The following is an 18,973-nucleotide window of genomic DNA, read 5'->3' on the forward strand; positions in this document are numbered from 1 at the left end:
AAAACCGATTGATGGTGGTCTTTTCTTGATGTCCTGCTATGGTTGAAAAACTGACTTACTGGAAGGCAAAGAGCTAAGGGCCGTTTCCACACCCAAATGAAAGTCTGATGTCAAAATGAGTATTTATTTGAAATGTAACATCTAGTTTCTGGAGTGTTGCTTACTGAGCACATGGCCAAAACAAAAACCCATTGTAGCCCTAACACATTGGTGCATATTAACTGTGGGTGGTGATGCCTAACTCCATACTTGTGTTTTAGAGAAAACCAAAACAGGTCTGTAAAGTAGAAATTTGGGGAACATCTTTGTATTGCATAGGGTTCGGGTTTGTGTCATCACCGATAATGAACTTGACCTAGCTTTTAACAAACTCTTCTTATTTTAAATGTTGAATCACTTTTGTGTATGATGGGTGTACAAGGAGGACCCAACACACTCAATGGTTGACTCACTGATTTGCACTTTATTGTCAGTTGCACACAAAAAGACAATCTTCTCTCAGCCCAGATGTCCGTCTCCTCCTTCTCCGCTCGTCTCTTCTTCCACTATGAAAAGAAATGGAGACTGTCATCAGTCATAACGCCACCACCTGTGGCCTCACCTGCCTCCCAGCACCGCCCCCTTGAGCTCACTGCACCACTCCTCTCCTGCAACTGATCCAGGGACCACACCTCCACCACAATGGGTTTGGACAGAACAATGGATCTTTAAACTGACTTTAGGAACCCAAGACTGTGATAACATATGTAGTCACAAAAAAAATGTTTTTTTCTGAATGGGATATTTTTGATAAATTTTCATGTTTTTTAGGGTGCTGAATCCAAAAATGAGCTCTATTTTCCTCCATCAAGTACATTTTTTTTTTTTTTTGCAAAACATTAGGACTTTACATTAAAAAAGCGAAAACAGCAATGAAAAAAAATTTCCCAATGAACAAAATAAACCTGTTGGGACATCATCCACTGAGCAAACCCACCCCACCTCTCCCTCCTACTGACCCCCCTTAATTCCTCACATTTCAATTTAAAAAGGTAAATTGGATGCTTAATTAAACCAAAAACTTGAGTTCTGCAAGAAAAACTGACAAAATGGAATTATTAAAATATTTTTCCTGGTTTAAGTGACTAAAGATCTACAAGAAAAAAAAATACTGCAGGTGCTCGAATGTAAGAAATGTACCAAAGATGGTATTTTTAAGACTTTTTAAGATTTTTTTAGGGACTTGTTACATTTGTTAATTGTGACTTGTATGTTCATATGTTTTGTTTTGTTTTACCAAACAATAATTCAGTATCAACAGAACTGATCTTGGGTTGTGTTAAACTGCAGCAGTATTAACTCACAGTAGGACTCGAGTTGTTGAGAAAAAGTAAACATGTAGGTTTAAACATAACCGACTCATCAGTCTGGCTCAAACTTTGACCCTCTGGTCAATAATCCCCCCCTCCAGAGGACGGACAGAGAGACATAGACGGGCAAACAAAGAAGGACACACTGAGTACTGCTGGATCTGGTTCTGAGGTTCTGCTTAGAGGTCTGAATCATAATGGAACCAACATCAAAACCTGCTGCTGTTCTGCTGCTGTTTCTCCTGCACAGCTGTGTGGCAAACCATGGTAATTAACTCCTTTCTTCTTCAATGTGTGAACTGGTGTTTTTAGTGCTCATATTAGTGGTACTAAATGTAGGATCATCATATGACTAATCTAGATCAAAATTGTACTTTGGTTTGAATATATGTCGATTTAAGTCATTTATGAAAGTTCATTAGAAGACAGAAAGTAACCCTCAGTCTGTGTATCTGTACATTTGATTGCTTAACCAAATATCACTTTTTTTTCTTCTTCTCTTGTCTTGAATTTGATGAACACTAAACCAAATGAACCATTTTAAATCTGATGTGGAAGTAGTACTACTATCACTTCTACAATTACCCGACAGAAATACGTGTATAATATGATTGAAATCTGAATTCTCAAGTATGTAAATTACTGACCTTTACTTAAGATATGTTTTCAGTCCATTACTTTTATTTTTGGAGTACGTAGTTAATACAGTATTTTTATATGCCATGCATTTTGCCAAAGGGGGGAGGTGGGTGAAACACAATCACCTGGAAGAGGCAGACCCTGTAAATTATTTATAAAGCATATTGTGTCATTTGACAAAATCTTCCTCATTATTAGACAGAAGATAAATGGAAGAATGGAAAAATTTTATACAAATCCAATCCCAAAAAGTTGGAACATTGTGTAAATTAAAACATTAAAACCATATCTCATGTTGAATTTGATAGCAGCAGCACATTTGAAAGGACTGTGTTTACCACTGTCTAGCGTCTCCTGTCCTTTATAAACTGTCTGTAAACATCAGGAATGAGGAGAGCAGCTGATGTAATTTTGGAAGAGGTACTTTGTCCCATTTTTGTCTGATAGAGGATTCTAGCTGCTCAACAGTCCCAGGTCATCTTGCATTTGATCATTTGTGTGACTACAGAACATATTTTAAATTAAACTGGAGGCTGAGTGTTGGTGATGCTGGAAGGGTTTAACTGATTTTTTATCTTTGTTGTAGTTTTTCTCAGCAGCCACCTCGCCTCACAGGTTTTGGTCCGGAACAGACGAGCCAACCAGATGTTTGAGGAGCTGAAAGCAGGTGACCAAACAGCAGCTTTTCTCCTCATTATTACATCCACTATGGTTTGACATCTTGACCATTCATATGATGCTGTGTCTACTGAACTCATAAAATCTCCTTGATTCAAATAAATGTTTGTACAGGGAGCAGGTTCATTTCTCTCCCTTTTCATATCTACTTTAGATTCAATTGTAATCACTTACTTTAGCATGCGCTGCAGGTTTGGAACAATATTAGCTTTGAGTCTTTGTTGACTGGAGGTGGGCAGAGACTGCTAAATGTTAGCATTAATTTTGGAAAGTAAATCAAAAAGAAACAAAAAGAGCCAAACAGAGACAACAAACAACTGTGAAGTGACACAAAATGACTATAACATGTTTTACAGGTGCTCTCTATGTTTGTGTCTCATGATACTGTCACGATTATAGTGTGTTAATGTGGATTATTTCATATCAGGGAACCTGGAGAGAGAGTGTGTGGAGGAAATCTGCGACCACGAAGAAGCCAGAGAGGTGTTTGAGCAGCCAGATAAAACAGTATGTTTTTACTTCTCTCTGCTGTCAGAAGTTTTAACAGCACTGTGATCAGTTCAGAGTCTCACCGCAAAACAATCTCTCTTCCTACAGGAAAAATTCTGGAACAAATACCTCGGTGAGATATACTGGATTTAAACATGGAAACAAATATGTTCAATACTAAGAGATAAGTATAAGCATATGAACAGTATGATTTTTTTTTTATTACAATAAATAAAAAAAAAACATTTCTTTCTTCAATTTTCTTGTTTTGTGTAACCAACAGTTCCACAGTCTTTCAGTTTATCAGAGGAAATTCTCATATTAAGTGATTTTAAAGAAACAAAACATCCATCCATCGATCCTTTTTCTTCTGCTTCTCTGTGCCCTGGTCATGAGGGCAGCAGCCTACACAGAAGCCCAGAGCCCCTCCCACCACCACCACACACCCCCAGAAAACTTGTATCCTCCCCCTCTGTGACAGAGATGTTTGTGTTTGGATGGATGGATGTTTTGGTCCAGTTTAGATTTGATGTGTTTCTGAATAGAACTAGAATTGGTTGAATGTTTCTGTGCTTTCTGTTGGTTTGAATGAATTTGATTTTGATTAATCTTGTTATTTTTTTTTAATTTTCTATTTTTTTTGCTTCTGTTAAACTTTGTGCAGTTGGATGAACGCAAGCAGAGTTAATTTTTCATGTTATTTGTACACCAGAGTTTATTCAGCTGTGAGCTGCACTGCAAACATGAACAAAGTCAAGAACAGCCCACAAAGGGAGCACACAAACATCTCACTGTGTCTGTCTATTTGTTCTGCAGACTGTAAAGGAACTCGGATGTCAAGAACAGCAAAAAACATCAATCTCATCAGAAAATGCATAGAAGGTGAATATAAATGAACACAATAAATAATAAAACAGTTAACTAGTGTACATTAACGCAGAGTGTGTGTCTGTCCTCAGGTCAGTGTATTTCTGGTCAGGGTAATGGTGTGAACTACGAAGGAGACATCAGCATCACAAAGTCGGGCAGAGTGTGTCAACACTGGAGGCACAGCTTTCCACATCCTATCTTTAGGTAACTGAGCAATTCTCCACATAAAAACAAAAATTACAGTCCTGGAACTAACTAACGAGCTTCTTAAATTAGGTAAGAAATAACCAAAGCAAAGCAACATATTACTCATTACCTGAGCAAAAGCAGAAAAACACAAAGGACATCTAATTTAGTCATATTTAAAAGGGCTAGCTCACAAACTAACTGGTAAAACACAAATTATTAACCACCCACATTATAACTCAGTAATGTCGTGATGCATGCTCAATCATCCAGGTAAGTAAATCTCCAAAAGTTGATTCTGTTCATCTGGACGTAGCGTTTTGTGGGAGAAACGTTTCGTCACTCATCCAAGTGACTTCTTCAGTCTCAGCTGACTGCAGCTTTCCCCAAATCTTATAAACAGTACATTTGCATAATGACTGAAACCAGCCCACTGAAGGAACAATGGACTGGGAGGTCAGTTCCTTGATCATTAATATGCAAATTCTCATGACCATCAACAACCACTGACCAAAGGCCATTATTAAAGTACCATTCACAGAGAGTTGGGGAATGGCTGCAATCACAGCATTGTAAGATGGCGAAAGATGTACCCTTAGGCCCCCTCCTCGATTCAGAGATGGTCTTTCCCTTTTCACATAAATGGCCTCTTTGACTCCGCGCTCAAACCAGCGTTCCTCCCTGTCCAGGATGTGTACATCCTCAGTAGGTGTAAATGTCGGTGTAGCTGTTGGTGTAAATAGAATGTGGAGTCCTGGCCCGACGAGGTAGCTCGTCTGTGTTGTGCCATCCGCTTCGCAAGAGGTTGTTTGGTTTCCCTGACGTATAAATCCTGGCAATCCTCCTGGCACTTAACAGCGTACACTATGTTACTCTGTGTCGGGGGACCCGATCCTTGGGGTGGACCAATTTTTTGGCGCAGTGTGTTTTGGGGTTTGAAAGTCACAGAGACACAATGTTTAGAAAAAAATGCATCAGAACTGTTCTGATACTCCTGACACATACGGGATCATTACAGGTTTTCGCTTAGGCAGCAGTTGTCCTTCTCTCCTGGATCGGCTGGAGATTTCTTTTGGCGCCTTCTTTAATGATCAATGAACTGACTTCCCAGCCCATTGTTCCTTCAGTGGCGCTAGTTTCAGTTATTATGGAAATGTACAGTACTGTTTATAAGATTTGGGAAACCTGCAGTCAGCTGAGACTGAAGAAGTCACTTGGATTTACTTACGTGATTGAGCATGAATCAAGACATCTATAGCTTTGCTTTTGCAGATGATCAGTACAGCATCCGCATTAGTGCAGAGGTCATGCCAATCTGACAGTCTTCCCGTTCCATTCTGTTCACACTGGTGAACAACACACTGAGATCCTTCCTCCACTTGGGGAAGTAATTCATTCCCTGTTTTCCTGTGTGTCTGCAGAGAGTATAACACTTCAGAGCCAGGCAGCAATTTGAAGGAGAATTTCTGCAGAAACCCTGACCATCGTCCAGAAGGACCCTGGTGTTTTACCAAAGACCCATCTGTCCAGAAAGAGACCTGCAGAGTACCAATATGTGGCAAGTATCTGCTACAGCCACTGAGTAAAGATTATGAATACAATGATAATAATTAATATTCTCGCACCATTTTAGGCTAGTTGACACTCTTGGGCTAGTAATGTTGGAAAGCCATGTCGGCACCTAACATGAGCTGCTCAGAACTCACTGAATTTCTTCCACAGTCTCTGGTTTCCACATCATTGCTGAACTCTTCTTACATCCTGGAGTGTTTCAGGGCTCATATACAATTTAGGATTATATTTCTCTGTAGTTTGAGCTCCAAGTTCTGTCAGCTGATCTGTCTTTTTTTTTTTTTTTGGTTAAAGGTGAAGACTTTGTCCCACCCACTGTGGCCACGAAACCACACAAACCTATAGTGTGCTTGCCCAATTATGGTATAGAATATAATGGGGACCTAAGTGTTACCATAGGAGGTCACACCTGCCTGCCATGGTCATTACCGGAGGTAAAAACCCTCAGTCGGGACAAAGAGTTCATCCCTGAAGTTCAGCTGCAGACCAACAAGTGCCGAAATCCTGACAGTGACTCTGAGGGCCCCTGGTGCTATGTCAGGATTGCTGGAAATATAACAATGGACTACTGTGATCTGCAGCTATGTGGTAGAGTACAAACATACAATCCACTATTAAATAAATCCACCTGTTTACCTGCCCCTTACCTTTCCAATTGGCCACCTGTTTCCTGCAGAGGATCCGCTATTAGGGCCTGAGCAAACAACTGTGACCGAAGGCAGGGAGCGCTCCGTCTTAGGTCAGGCCAGGAAAAACCTTTTCAGTCCTCGCACGTTTGGACAAGGAGAGGATGGTGAGTGCACTTAATGGGCAGTGACAGCAAGCATCAGGTAATCACTGTACCCCAAAAAGCTGAAAGAGAACAATTCAAGAAGCAGGTGATCCATCTAGCCTGTTAATAGTTTTGTTGTGTTTGACCATCTATCAAAGTTTTTATTGACTTCTTGTATTGCAGATTGTGGACAGCGTCCCCTGTTTGAAAAGATAAGCAAAAAAGATCAAAACGAAGCAGAGCTTGTGCAGTCATACAGACGTATCGTTGGGGGTGATGACGCTGAAGTGGGCTCAGCTCCATGGTAATGACACTAGATAAACAACATGACTTTAAGGATGGTTGACAAAATTGTTCTGAATGTCTGGTAAAACAGATCAGACTCCTATCAGGAGATTATCAAGATAACATTAGATATACTTAATTTATCTCAACATTCAGGAAACTGCAGCACCATAGCACCCAAAACATAAAAACAGTAAAATACATAGAACACCACAAAACCAAATATCTTGAAAGGTAAATAAAATACATACAAGAAAGAGCTGAGGTAACAAGGAAACATAAAAACTGAAGGACTCAAAAAGTAAAAATGAAAATATTTAGGTTGTAGTACAATCAAGCAAATAAATACAAGTATGACACAGGGAACTTTCAACATCTGTCTCTTCAGCTTAGACAGATGTTGAAAGTTTGTATGCTGCCTGGCCAGGACATAATGCAAAGGGTGGGCCAGGTCATCCAGTTATTATGCATAGCCGTACACCACAACCATACTCTTTTGGGTGACCTCTGTGTCAGCTGATGGAGGAATCTAAACAGTGATAAGATGATAAGAACAGATTAGTAATATGGACACATTCCACAGTGAGCCGTTAAATATTGTAATCCTGACACATTTGTTCTTTCCATTGTCCATTCTGCCAGTCAGAAACAAATAAACGAACCATTAAGAAATGAACTGTTTCTGTCACCTTTTGAATGACTTTTTATTTCTAACTTAATAGATAATTTTGTTGTTTGCAGGCAGGTGATGCTGTACAAGCGTAGCCCACAGGAGTTATTGTGTGGAGCCAGTCTGATCAGTGATCAGTGGATCCTCACTGCAGCTCACTGCATCCTTTACCCACCCTGGAACAAGAACTTCACCATCAACGATATACTGGTCCGCCTGGGAAAACACAACAGAGCCCAGTAAGAAGCCGTGTCTGTCTTAATTATCATTAGTTTCATTTGAAGGCCTGTTGGAATTATGACATTTTTTTCTAGGTTTGAGCGCAACATTGAGAAGATTGTGGCAATTGATGAAATCATTGTCCACCCCAAGTACAACTGGAAGGAAAACCTGAACCGTGACATCGCTCTGCTGCACATGAGAAGGCCTGTCACATTCACTGATAAGATCCATCCTATCTGCCTGCCCAGCAAGCCCGTCGCCAAGTTGTAAGATAAACGCAACATTTGCAACCAATTACAAGTTAACTAGTTCAGACCAAATTCTTTAATTATATTTCCCACACAAATCAAAAGAAAGGGGTGAAAATGTGTCTTTTGCCTTTTATCTAGCTTGGCACAGATTATTGTTTTCTTTCAGGACATGGTAGATTCCTCTCTTTAGGACAGACTCCATCTCTGCTCAATGTGAAGGAGTTAAATCGCTACTGCGGTGAAAAGCAGCGCCATAGATCAGCTTAAAGCTGAGTGGTGGACCTATATTGCCTATTGGTAAAGCAATTTACCAACTTACTGCTATTTGTGCCACTCATCTAAACTGACTAAACACAGACATCCAAAATCAGTTTTGTCCTGATGGGGTTAACTAAAACATTCAGACTGGTGTTTTTACCTTTCTCTAACATGAGTCTTGTGTAGTGCTGGCATATCAACAAAACTGAACGGAGAATTGAATTTCCAGTTCTGTCAAGGGATCTGGAGCGTTTTTATGTGGGGGAGACTCTGGGTCCGACATAGAGCTCACTGGAGAGATTATTTTGTTCATATGGTGTTGAATACTGCTAGAAATATTAATTGGGGAGGTATCAACACAGTTTATTATTGTGCCAAGGACTTTGCTTAAAGTCCTCAGTAAACAACAATTTGATTAAATCAAGTCAGGTCCTCAAACTTGGTCACATAGCTATTTCTGCATAGATATCAATTTTCCTTTCTCCAGTTATCCTGCAGGGGGTTAAAAGATTCTTCAGATCCCACAGATTCCTTCTGTCTTATTGGAAAGTCTAAAGTAATGCAAAGACTGCGCCACTAGAGGGTGCTATTAAGAACTGTGGTCAGAGACACTTTGGTTCAGTGAGGTTTATACTATGGATGGTGACAGGCCTTGTGATATATCTGACTGGTATTTTTTCTGGCAGTCTGATGTCTGAAGGCTTTAAGGGCCGAGTTACTGGGTGGGGGAACCTGAAGGAAAGCTGGAACCCTGCAGTGAGAAATTTACCATCAGTCCTTCAGCAAATCCACCTACCGATAGTGGACCAGAACATCTGCCGCAGCTCCACTTCAGTCAAGATCACAGACAACATGTTCTGTGCTGGTAAAACAAAACAAAAGATTTTCCACATTTGTTCAACAAGAAAATGCTTGTTTATATTTTATTTTTGGCTTATTTTTGGTCCAACTGTTTGATCCTGAATAAACCCCTGGTGTGCTGAGTGATGCTGCCGTCTCATTGGCTGTACTGAATGGAATTTGGCTGTTTCTCTCAGGATGATCCTGCATCTCCTGAAGGTGTCATAGTTTCTCTATAATTACAGTCTCTGGTTGTTTCAGGTTATAAACCAGACGATAACCATCGTGGAGACTCCTGTGAGGGAGACAGCGGCGGACCTTTTGTGATGAAGGTGAGAATCACAATGAAAGAAGAACAAATGATAGATTAAGTCTCGTCTTTACCATTTCTTATCATTAGATAACATCTGGTTTATATCTCAAGCAGATGTTTAATAAAATATTTGTTAAATAAATTATAAGACAGACAGCACGAGAACACACAGAAGTGACATCATGTTTTAATTAACACATAGTAATAAATTATGTAGACTGTGTATTAACTCTTAATTATATAATCAAGTTAACATTTACATTAAAAATGTAATTTTTTCTCGTTCACAAGTTGAACAGTAGTGTAATGGGATTTTCTTATTCCTGACACGTTAAAATTGTTAACGAATTTCCTGAAAATCTGTCTGGACATTAACAGTATTTTATAGTCATAAAATATTTAACCACAATCCAAATATGTAAAATTTATGAAAATGCAAAATGTTGTAATAGGAAATAGCAATGCTTGGGTTGACCTGTGCCGAAGTCATACAGCCATGCTTTCTCCAACTAAATTCCCAGTCACACAATCCTAGAGACCAGATGGTAACCCCATGGCAACCAAAGGGGAAAATGTGTGTTCTCTGGGACACCAATGATGATTTGATTTACACAGTTTGTTCAGGGTTTATTCAGTGATTTCATTTATCGCTTTAACTTTGTGTGCATTTTTTTTATGTAGTTGATTATAAATTATTTTTGTGGTCTGTAAATCACTTTCTACCTAGGTTTTGAAAAGTGCCACAAAGCACTGATTTTATTATTATTATTATTAATATTAGCATTAAAACATATACACTGCACAATCATACACCAATATTTCACTGGACCTACTTCACCTACTAATGGGAAGGTTGTTGGTTTGATCCCTGTCTGTGTGCCAAATACCCTTTGGGCATTTTGGCATCAGAAACCTTCATCAAAAAGGTAGGAACTGAAACTCACTATTCACTGGTGAGTTTCAGTTAGTGAGGCATATTAAGCTTTGAGGATACTTCTCCTAACCACTATATAACTTATTAAAAAGCTGCTTGTTTCACAAACTCTAGACAGGGGGATAGTAACAAGAAGTTGAATGACTATGTAAAAAGTGTGTAAAGTCTTCAGATTTGCCTAATTGGCAGCCTCAATCTTCATTTATTATCTCAATTTAGAGAAAAGCAGTAAATCCTCACAGTTAAGTGTTATTTGGCATTTTGCTTAAAAATTGAAAAAATAGTTAAAATATTTATAGAGTTTTTCGTTCTTTCAGCTCTGAAAAGACTTTTCTACCATTTACAAAAGGTTCAATCTGAGAATTTAGAATAGTTGCCTTTGCAAACAATGAGTCTTAATTTGAAACTGTCTTCCTGTGCAGTACCCAGCAGAGAACCGCTGGTATCAGATCGGCATCGTGTCATGGGGAGAGGGCTGCGATCGTGACGGGAAGTACGGCTTCTACACTCACCTGTTCAGGATGACCAGGTGGATAGGCAAAGTTATCGAAAAGATGGGAGGAAGCGATGATGAGTAAACACAAACCATCGACGTCAATCACTTCACATTCAACCCTGTTAAGCAGCATGGCCCCAATAAAGATTGTCAACGCATTGTACCCTGGCCTCTGGTGTTATTCAAAAGCCTTGGTTTGACCTGCAGCAATAAGAGTCAGTAATAACAAATAAGCCAACGTGATCTTAGGAGTTCTCTGGGGATTTTTCCAGAGGTTTGTAGCTACCAGTCAACAGATTGTTAACATAAACAGAGGTTATAGCTGCACTGTACACCCCTTTACTGTTTATTCATACATGACAGAGGCTCTAAAGTGTTCTCATTATGTTTGTTTACTCCTGAATCATCTTCATCTGTTGAGCCATTTTCATGATCTCTTTGACTTCAACAAGTTTCTCCAGCAGTGCTACTCTAGATCTGTTAACCAAAGTTCATTTTAAAGCATTACAGTTACAGCAGCGATAGAAACTATTAAACATCATTAGGGGCGAGGCTGCGCGCTGGCTGTCCCGTCTTTGAGCGCAGAACAAGCACTCACAAAGCAGCAGCTCGGGGATGACGTCACATACATGGGTCCTCTGTTGGACTATAGGAAAACCCGGACATTTTTATCAATCTCAAAAATCCCCCCGGACGCCCCGAACAGAATGTGAAAAGTGGACATGGAGGACGGTTGGTCACCCTATGACACGGGCTGCTCCACACTAGTGATGGGATTTCCGGCTCTTTTTAGAGAACCGGCTCTTTCAGCTCAGGCTCACTAAACCGGCTCTTCAGGTTGTTTTGTTGCTTTAATTAATTTATTATTAACAATAATATAAAATTATGCACAAAAGGAATTACTAATGTAAAAAAAAAAAAGTGGTTTTATTTATATATGTTTATATATAAATATATGCGGTGGCCCCTAGAGACAAAGCACGTGCAAACTCCAAAACACATTTCTAGCATTAACTGAACAGCTACCTAGATCACTTAAATTACACAATTGAAAGCATATGTGTATTGTTTGTGTATTTATACACAAGCACTCATATATATTCAAATAATTTTTTTAAAAAAATGTTCATTTACCTGTTACTACCACACACCAAATCCGGTCGTTGGTACTTGCTGGCTTGTGTAGCCACTAGGTAACAAAAGCTCAACACTGCGCCCAGCATCCTGGAGCACTTCTGTTGTCTTTTGGAGTTTTTACGTGCTTTGTCTCTAGGGGCCACCATAAATAGTCATTTATTTATTCACTCCACATAAAATTTAATAAATAAATCATATAATACAAAAACCAACTATTCACATTTCAACTTTTAACTATTTACATTTTCAGCTTTTTCCTTTTAAACAAATTTAAAGTGAAACAACACAAAACGCTGCAAACTACAACACAATTAAATATAAATTAAAATATGAAAACAAAAAGAACATGCATATTCTCTGTCATATGGGTCTGCATGAATAAACTTTCTGAATCCTTTATCATCCACAACTGAAAATAGTTGTGGATGATTACTATACCTTTCTAATGTGACGTTTGTGTCCCTGGTTCTCTTTCTCTGTCTCTCCCTCCCGCTCTGTTCCTGTGCTACTGAGTGTAACTACCGCCCCTCCCCCCTCTTCCCAGTGCAAAGCACAAGGCTCATGTGCGGAGTGAAGCGGGAAAAAGGGCGAGAGAGAGAGAGGAAAAAAAACAAACAAACACGGTTCGCGTCGTTCACATCAAAGATCCGGCTCTAAGAGCCGTTTCGTTCGCTACCGACACATCATTAGTAGGTGTGGAAGTGGGTGTGTGTGTGGTCTGTAAGAAAAACACGTACAAAAGTGCTGAGTATAATAAACATTCAACATAAGTCATGAAATATGTGTCAATAACTTCCAGTATAACCAAAAATACTGATGAAAATAAACATTGCTCTTCTACGTAAGTTGATTCCCTAAGTGACATAAAAGGCTCAAGACTGTTCTTTCCAGGCAGGAATCAATGTCTACCTGCAGTTCTTTAGTGACGCATGCAACTCACACCATGCATAGAAGTCCACTGTCGAGTCAGTTTGCAAGTTGCCTCTTGCTATGTGTTAGCTAAACCTCAGTGCTCTGGACCATGTGTTTGATAGCGCAACTGTTGTCTCTCGCCACATACAGTTGACAGCCTTTCCAACATAGCTGCCCCCAATTTGCAGTGCAAATTGGCTCCATGGACAGGCTGTCTGTGCAGACAAGGGATCCAACGCCTGGTCATCTTCATCCATGATCTCCGGAATCACAATTAGATGCACTATACGTCAAGTGTATGTTTTGTCACGTATCTTTACCTCTGGCGTTTGGATCTGGCCATCAGAACCAGTAAGAACCTTAGTCACCCTCGAAATCTGCCACGATGCTCTGGGTAGCTGTTGATCCACTAGCAGAATAACACAGCTCAACAGATAGGGTGCTTCAGGAGGTATATAGACACTGCTCAATAGTGCTCTAATTTTGACTCAAGAATCATTCTGGCCCATGCAGTGTCAATCCCAGTCGGGTTCAGATTGTAGCCAGCCTTCCTGGTGATTCAAAGCGCACAGGTTATATAGGTTTTATATGGCGTGGGTGATCCCCCAATTAGCAGCAAGGGTGATTGTTAAGTCTAATTGTTGAATGTGTCATTGTGTTTCTTAAATTTGTAAACTCTGAGTTCAATCTACAGGATCAAGACATTCCTTTGTCTCTGACCACCTCTCCAGCCACTCTGTGCTGGGGGAGGTTTTATTGCAGATACATTCTATCTGGATGGTCTGTTTCTTGTGTTGTAAGCTTCCTGCTTTTATGATCCTTTTGGTGAGCGCGCACACACACACACCCTTGTCTCAGAACCATTGGGGGGGTTACAGAGGGAGGTGCTTGTGTTGTATTGTGTATTGTAACTGTCATGTCAATAAATAGCTGCAAGGGAAGCTGCTCTTTGAAGGATTTTGGGCATGAGACAGGTTAGGAGTGTGAGCTCCAAGAGCTGGTTCTTGACCAAAACTTCCCTCGTTAGCGAGTGAAAAACCGGTTGAAGATGTTATGTTTTGTGTTCTTCATGAGGAATAAGTCTCTAAACTAGCGGGGCTTGTGGAAACACAGACCCAACAGTGATACTCACCTGAGGGTTTGTAGGGGTAAGTCCTCAAGATGTCTGTATCGTCTCTTGAGCACGGTAACTGGATATGAATGTTGAGATAAGCCAAGTCGCTGGGCAGTGACAACATTAGCTATGAAAAGGATTTCTGGAGCTGCATGATAAGGGACAGACTGAATGAAACTGAGGCCACGTGCAATGTTTGGATATCCTGACGGATAGTTCTCAGGGAAAGGTCTTCACGTGTGCCTGCTAGGCCCAGCTGCTGAGCTGTAAATGACAGTAGCATGTAGCAGTCAGAGCCATCCTCCAAGACAACATCATGCCCAGATTCTTGTCACCATGTCTCAGTAGGACTCTGATCACTTTAAAGACTTGAAAAGAAAAAAGAGAAATTAATTTATTTGTTTGCATGGTTAAAAATAATTTCATGTACGACCAAAAACATTTTAAGTTAAAAACATGCATGTAATATATTACTGTGGTGATATGGGAATTGAAGATAAGGAATTGAAGATAAGGAATTAAGCTATAGCTGTGGGAAGAAATAAGAGAATGGACTTGATCTGGCTGTATGCAATAATATCATTATTGTTGTGCAGGCTAGGTTTTTTTTTGGTGGTGTTGATAAAGCAACTCAAATTCTGGATTCTGGATGGATTCAACTGGGTTCTCTCTGGATGGAAATGGCGAGCCTGTGCCCAGATTTTTTAAGCCTCGCCTGAAAGAAATGAACCAATCAGAACAGTGCTGAAAAAGCAGTGGCTGGCACTGGGAAAACAATCTGACCTCCCACATCATTAAGAACCTGGAAAGGTTCATCCTGGATCAGCTCCGACCCATAGTCAGACCACACCAGGATCCCCTTCAGTTTGCATACCAGGCCTATCTCGGAACTGAGGACTCCATCATCTATCTGCTCGATCATGTCTACACCCTCCTGGACCAGCCAGCGAGCAATGTGAGGGTCATGTTTTTTGACTTTTCCAGTTCTTTCAACACCATCAGGCCAACCGTCCTGGATGATGAGCTAACAGCGATGCAGGTGGATGCTTCTCTGGTGTTCTGGATTGTTGATTACCTGACAGGAAGACCACAATATGCGTGTCTCCCACAGTGTGTGTCTGACAAGGTAATCAGCAACACAGGGGCGCCACAAGGGACTATCCTCTCCCCCTTCCTCTTCACTCTCTAGGGTGGTGTCATGTGTCGCTGTGTGCAGGCAGGAGTAGTGGACCCAAAGTGCAGACTTGGAGGCAAAACTTGAACTCAAAACAGCTTTAATGCTAAACTCAAATGCAACATAACTGGATATATCAAAAAATAAACTTACACCGGAAGACTGACAGAACACATAGCATAAATGAGGGTAGATCACAACACAGACAAACTGAAACACAGGGCTTAAATACATAGAGGGAGCAATCAGGGAATGAGTAACAGGAGGGAAACACAGCTGGGGCAAATCAGGCCTAACGAGACAAAGGAAGCAAAACCAGATACATTAACATAAGACATGGACCTTCAAAGTAAAACAGGAAACATAACACAGACTGAACTTAGAGACACAGACTCACTGTCTGGACATGGGGAAATAGCAGACAGGGGAGACAGCAACTAAGGATTACACAGAGACATAAACCATAAGAAAGAACTCTAACAAAGAAACCAAAGACTAGAAAAGATAAATAATATAATAAACTCAAACCTCTGGGTCAACGACCCAGGCATCCTAACAGGTGGTGATGGAGAGGCGAATGTTGTCCAGGATAAAGACACTCCATGACGTGCTGGCTAGCCACAGGAGTACGTTCAGTTTGAGACTGGGATTACCAAAAAAACCACCACTGAACGACACAGGAAATTATTCCTGCCTGTGGCCATCTCCCCGTACAACTCATCCACCTAACAAACTGTATACTGCAATAGCTACACACTTTTTGCACATGCTCTTCTTTCTTATTCAGATATTTATTAGTAAATGTGTATATATATTAGGGGTGCAACGATATTCGTATCGATATTGAACCGTTCGATACAGTGCTTTCGGTTCGGTTCGGTACGCATATGTATCGAACAATACAAAATTTGTAATTTATTTGATCAACTTTCCTTCTGACGATGCTGTCTGTGTTGAGCACTCAGTGAATCTGCGTTCGACTACTCCGCCTAGGCTGCACTGTCGAGCGCAGATCCACTGAGCGCTCAACACAGACAGCATCGTCAGAAGGAAGAGCGCAGGGCAAGCTAGCGAGACAGAAGTTAAGCTCTCCTTGCAACATGGCAAATTGAACCTCCCCCCCCTCATTCAGATCTGGCGTTTGGAATTATTTTGGTTTTCATGTGACGTATGACCCTGAAGGTAAGCGCGTCATGGACTAAAGTAAAACAGTATGTTGGATGTGCCACGCAATGCTCAATTACATGGGTGGGAACTAGTGTGTTAGCGCAGTTAGCTCGTTAACGTGTTGGCCGTCTAGCCCCATGCACGGGGCGATCCGCGGTAGCTCGTTAACGGAGATTTGCCGTGTTGTGGCGTTAAGGTCATTTCAACGAGATTAACCTGACAGCACTAGTGGGAACATAACGAATATGACTGCACATTTACACCGACATCATCCTAGTGCAAAGACAAGTGGAAGCAGACAAAAACAACAAGCATGCATGCTACAAACTTTACCCGAGTCATTTAGACAGCCGTTAGCACATGATTCTCCTTATGGGGACCTGATATGTTTAATATGCTGCTGAGAGTATAGCCCAGAAGAAGCGTATAGTATAGCTTTTATTTTGGAAAGAGCCATTTCTCTGTAATAAACTCTCTTTTCCAAAGATGAGTGATTCCTCAATCAGATACAGGGCTCACAAAATCGCTAGCCCGACGTCCTGGGGCTAGCGATTTTTCCAGTTGGGCTACCAAAATCTATCTCTGCCCGTCGGGCTATTGTAGGAAGGAAAAATATATGTCAATGCTTTTGCATTCTTTCGGAAATGTAGCTGGGTAATTATGTCATTGGCATCGGTGAGCCACTGTCAATATGTGACATATTGAAATCGCGTTTGAATTTGCGCTTGTTTTTTTGCTTTCACTTTGCAATCGCGCGAACTGTGTATAGAGAGCGACAGTACTGATTGGTGAGTGATGATAATTTGCGCACCAATTCCTCTGACATCGTCTTATCAATCGTTAGCTTACTATGCAAACATGACAAGTGAAATCTCCCGCAGCAAGCTTAAACATGTGAGAGGTTGATCGCGCAGAGAATCGCTGAGCGTTATGTGAGTGCCTGTGTAAAAGCAGCAGGATATATATTTCAGTTCTGCTGAGCCAAATAAGACAGGTCAGGGTGAAGAAGTGACCACAAAACGGAAAAGTTATGACAAATCAGACTATAAGGCAAAAAGAAAGTGCAGCTTTATGGTTTCATGGACAAAACAATTTCTGTGGCTGCCATATGATGAGCTATATAACCAGGGGTGCACATAAGTGGTCCGCAGGTGCGCATTCGCTGTCAAAATAAAAAACACGCACAAGGGTTAGGGTTAAATTTAAAAACTGTACTTTTGAGTTAAAATATATATTTATAATTTTAATAAATGACAAATTAAAAAGGCATGAACATTTTTTTTGTATCGAAAAAAAAAAAATATATATATATATATAGGTATATTGTGCTATTTCTTACTTTGTGTATTGTCGGTTTTTGTTACTGTTTGTACTGGAGCGCTGTAACCAACATAGTTTCCCCTAGGGATCAATAAAGTATGCTGATTCTGATTCTGATGATTCTGATTATACACTTTATACACTATACACTACAATTTATACACTTTCACAGACATATGTCACAAATTGCTTCACAAGAACGGTAACAAAACATAATACAGTCATAAATACATCATAAAAACCCTGGTCTAATTAAAAGTTTTTTGAAATAAAAATATCTTCAGCTGTTTTTTGCACTGAAAACCAGATAGAGAGGACAGCTGCCCAGGAACCTGACTGAGATGTACATATATTTCCTGGTGGTTCAGGGCAAAGTACGATGGAGGAGCTGAAACAGATCCATGCTGGAGTCCAGAGAGCAGGATGATGATTGAGTCTCTGGGAAAACTGGCTTTTGAGCAGCTGCAGAAAGTAAACATGGTCTTCCATGAATCAGACCTGACAGAGTGTGGCATCAATATCAGAGCAGCATCAGTGTACTGATTATACACAGATCTTTAAAGAGGAGAGAGGACTGTACCAGGACAAGATTTTCTGTTTTGTCCATCTGAGTGTTTAGGAGTTTATGGCTGCTCTTCATGTTCATCTGACCTTCTTCTGCTCTGGAGTCAATCTCCTGGAAAAACAAACACCCTCCAAAAAGAATGAATCAAGAGAATTTGCAGAGACCTGAAAAGAGGGTTTCATCTTTGGTTTCATTCTATAACACCGGACTTATTTTTCTACGAAGGTTTGAACTTTGGGAGAGTTTAAACAAGAGAGAAAAATGTGAAAATGTTCACGCCTGTCTAAGAAAAGTGTATAAAGTGTGTAGTGAGGGGTTTTACAGCCTTAAAACATCTATAGTAATTGTAAAAAATAAGGCTGGCTACTTTTCAGATTTCACCTATGGCCGGTTATTCTCCGAGGAACCTCTGTATTCTGTTTTTGATCAGTTCTTTGGTCACCCAGCATTTTCCAGAATGTCAGCATCACTTCTTTAAACAACCAGTTGGATGACTTATGCCAGTTGGCACAACTACCCACTTTCTCCTGAAGGAGGCAATTTACAAAATGCACCTAATCAGATAAATGTTAAAAGACAGCTTAACTGCAGCTGCGTTTTTTTCTCAATCAGATTCCTGTCAACTCACAATCGACACAAACACAGTAAACAGAAAACTCCAACTATGTGACAACAACAGGAAGGCAACCCATCTGAAAGAGGATCACTCATATCCTGATCATCCAGACAGATTTGACCGTCCTCAGCTGTTGTGTAACAA

At 40.4% G+C, this 18,973-nt stretch overlaps 1 protein-coding gene across 1 annotated transcript; it reads left to right on the top strand.

The window, feature by feature from the left end:
* The first annotated feature begins 1,468 nt into the window (after nucleotides 1-1,468).
* Nucleotides 1,469-10,987, top strand: f2 (coagulation factor II (thrombin)). Its single transcript, XM_084920729.1, has 15 exons — nucleotides 1,469-1,616; nucleotides 2,575-2,655; nucleotides 3,094-3,173; nucleotides 3,264-3,288; nucleotides 3,972-4,037; nucleotides 4,115-4,229; nucleotides 5,633-5,769; nucleotides 6,078-6,371; nucleotides 6,460-6,576; nucleotides 6,739-6,859; nucleotides 7,582-7,749; nucleotides 7,825-7,998; nucleotides 8,928-9,106; nucleotides 9,343-9,413; nucleotides 10,751-10,987. The coding sequence occupies exons 1-15, from the start codon at nucleotides 1,547-1,549 to the stop codon at nucleotides 10,904-10,906; spliced, it is 1,854 nt and encodes a 617-aa protein (XP_084776855.1). The 5' UTR covers nucleotides 1,469-1,546; the 3' UTR covers nucleotides 10,907-10,987.
* Nucleotides 10,988-18,973: the final 7,986 nt, after the last annotated feature.

The sequence above is a fragment of the Perissodus microlepis genome, chromosome 23 (assembly GCF_051167445.1).
Source record: "Perissodus microlepis isolate ML-2025 ecotype Zambia chromosome 23, ASM5116744v1, whole genome shotgun sequence".
Lineage (NCBI taxonomy): Eukaryota > Metazoa > Chordata > Actinopteri > Cichliformes > Cichlidae > Perissodus > Perissodus microlepis.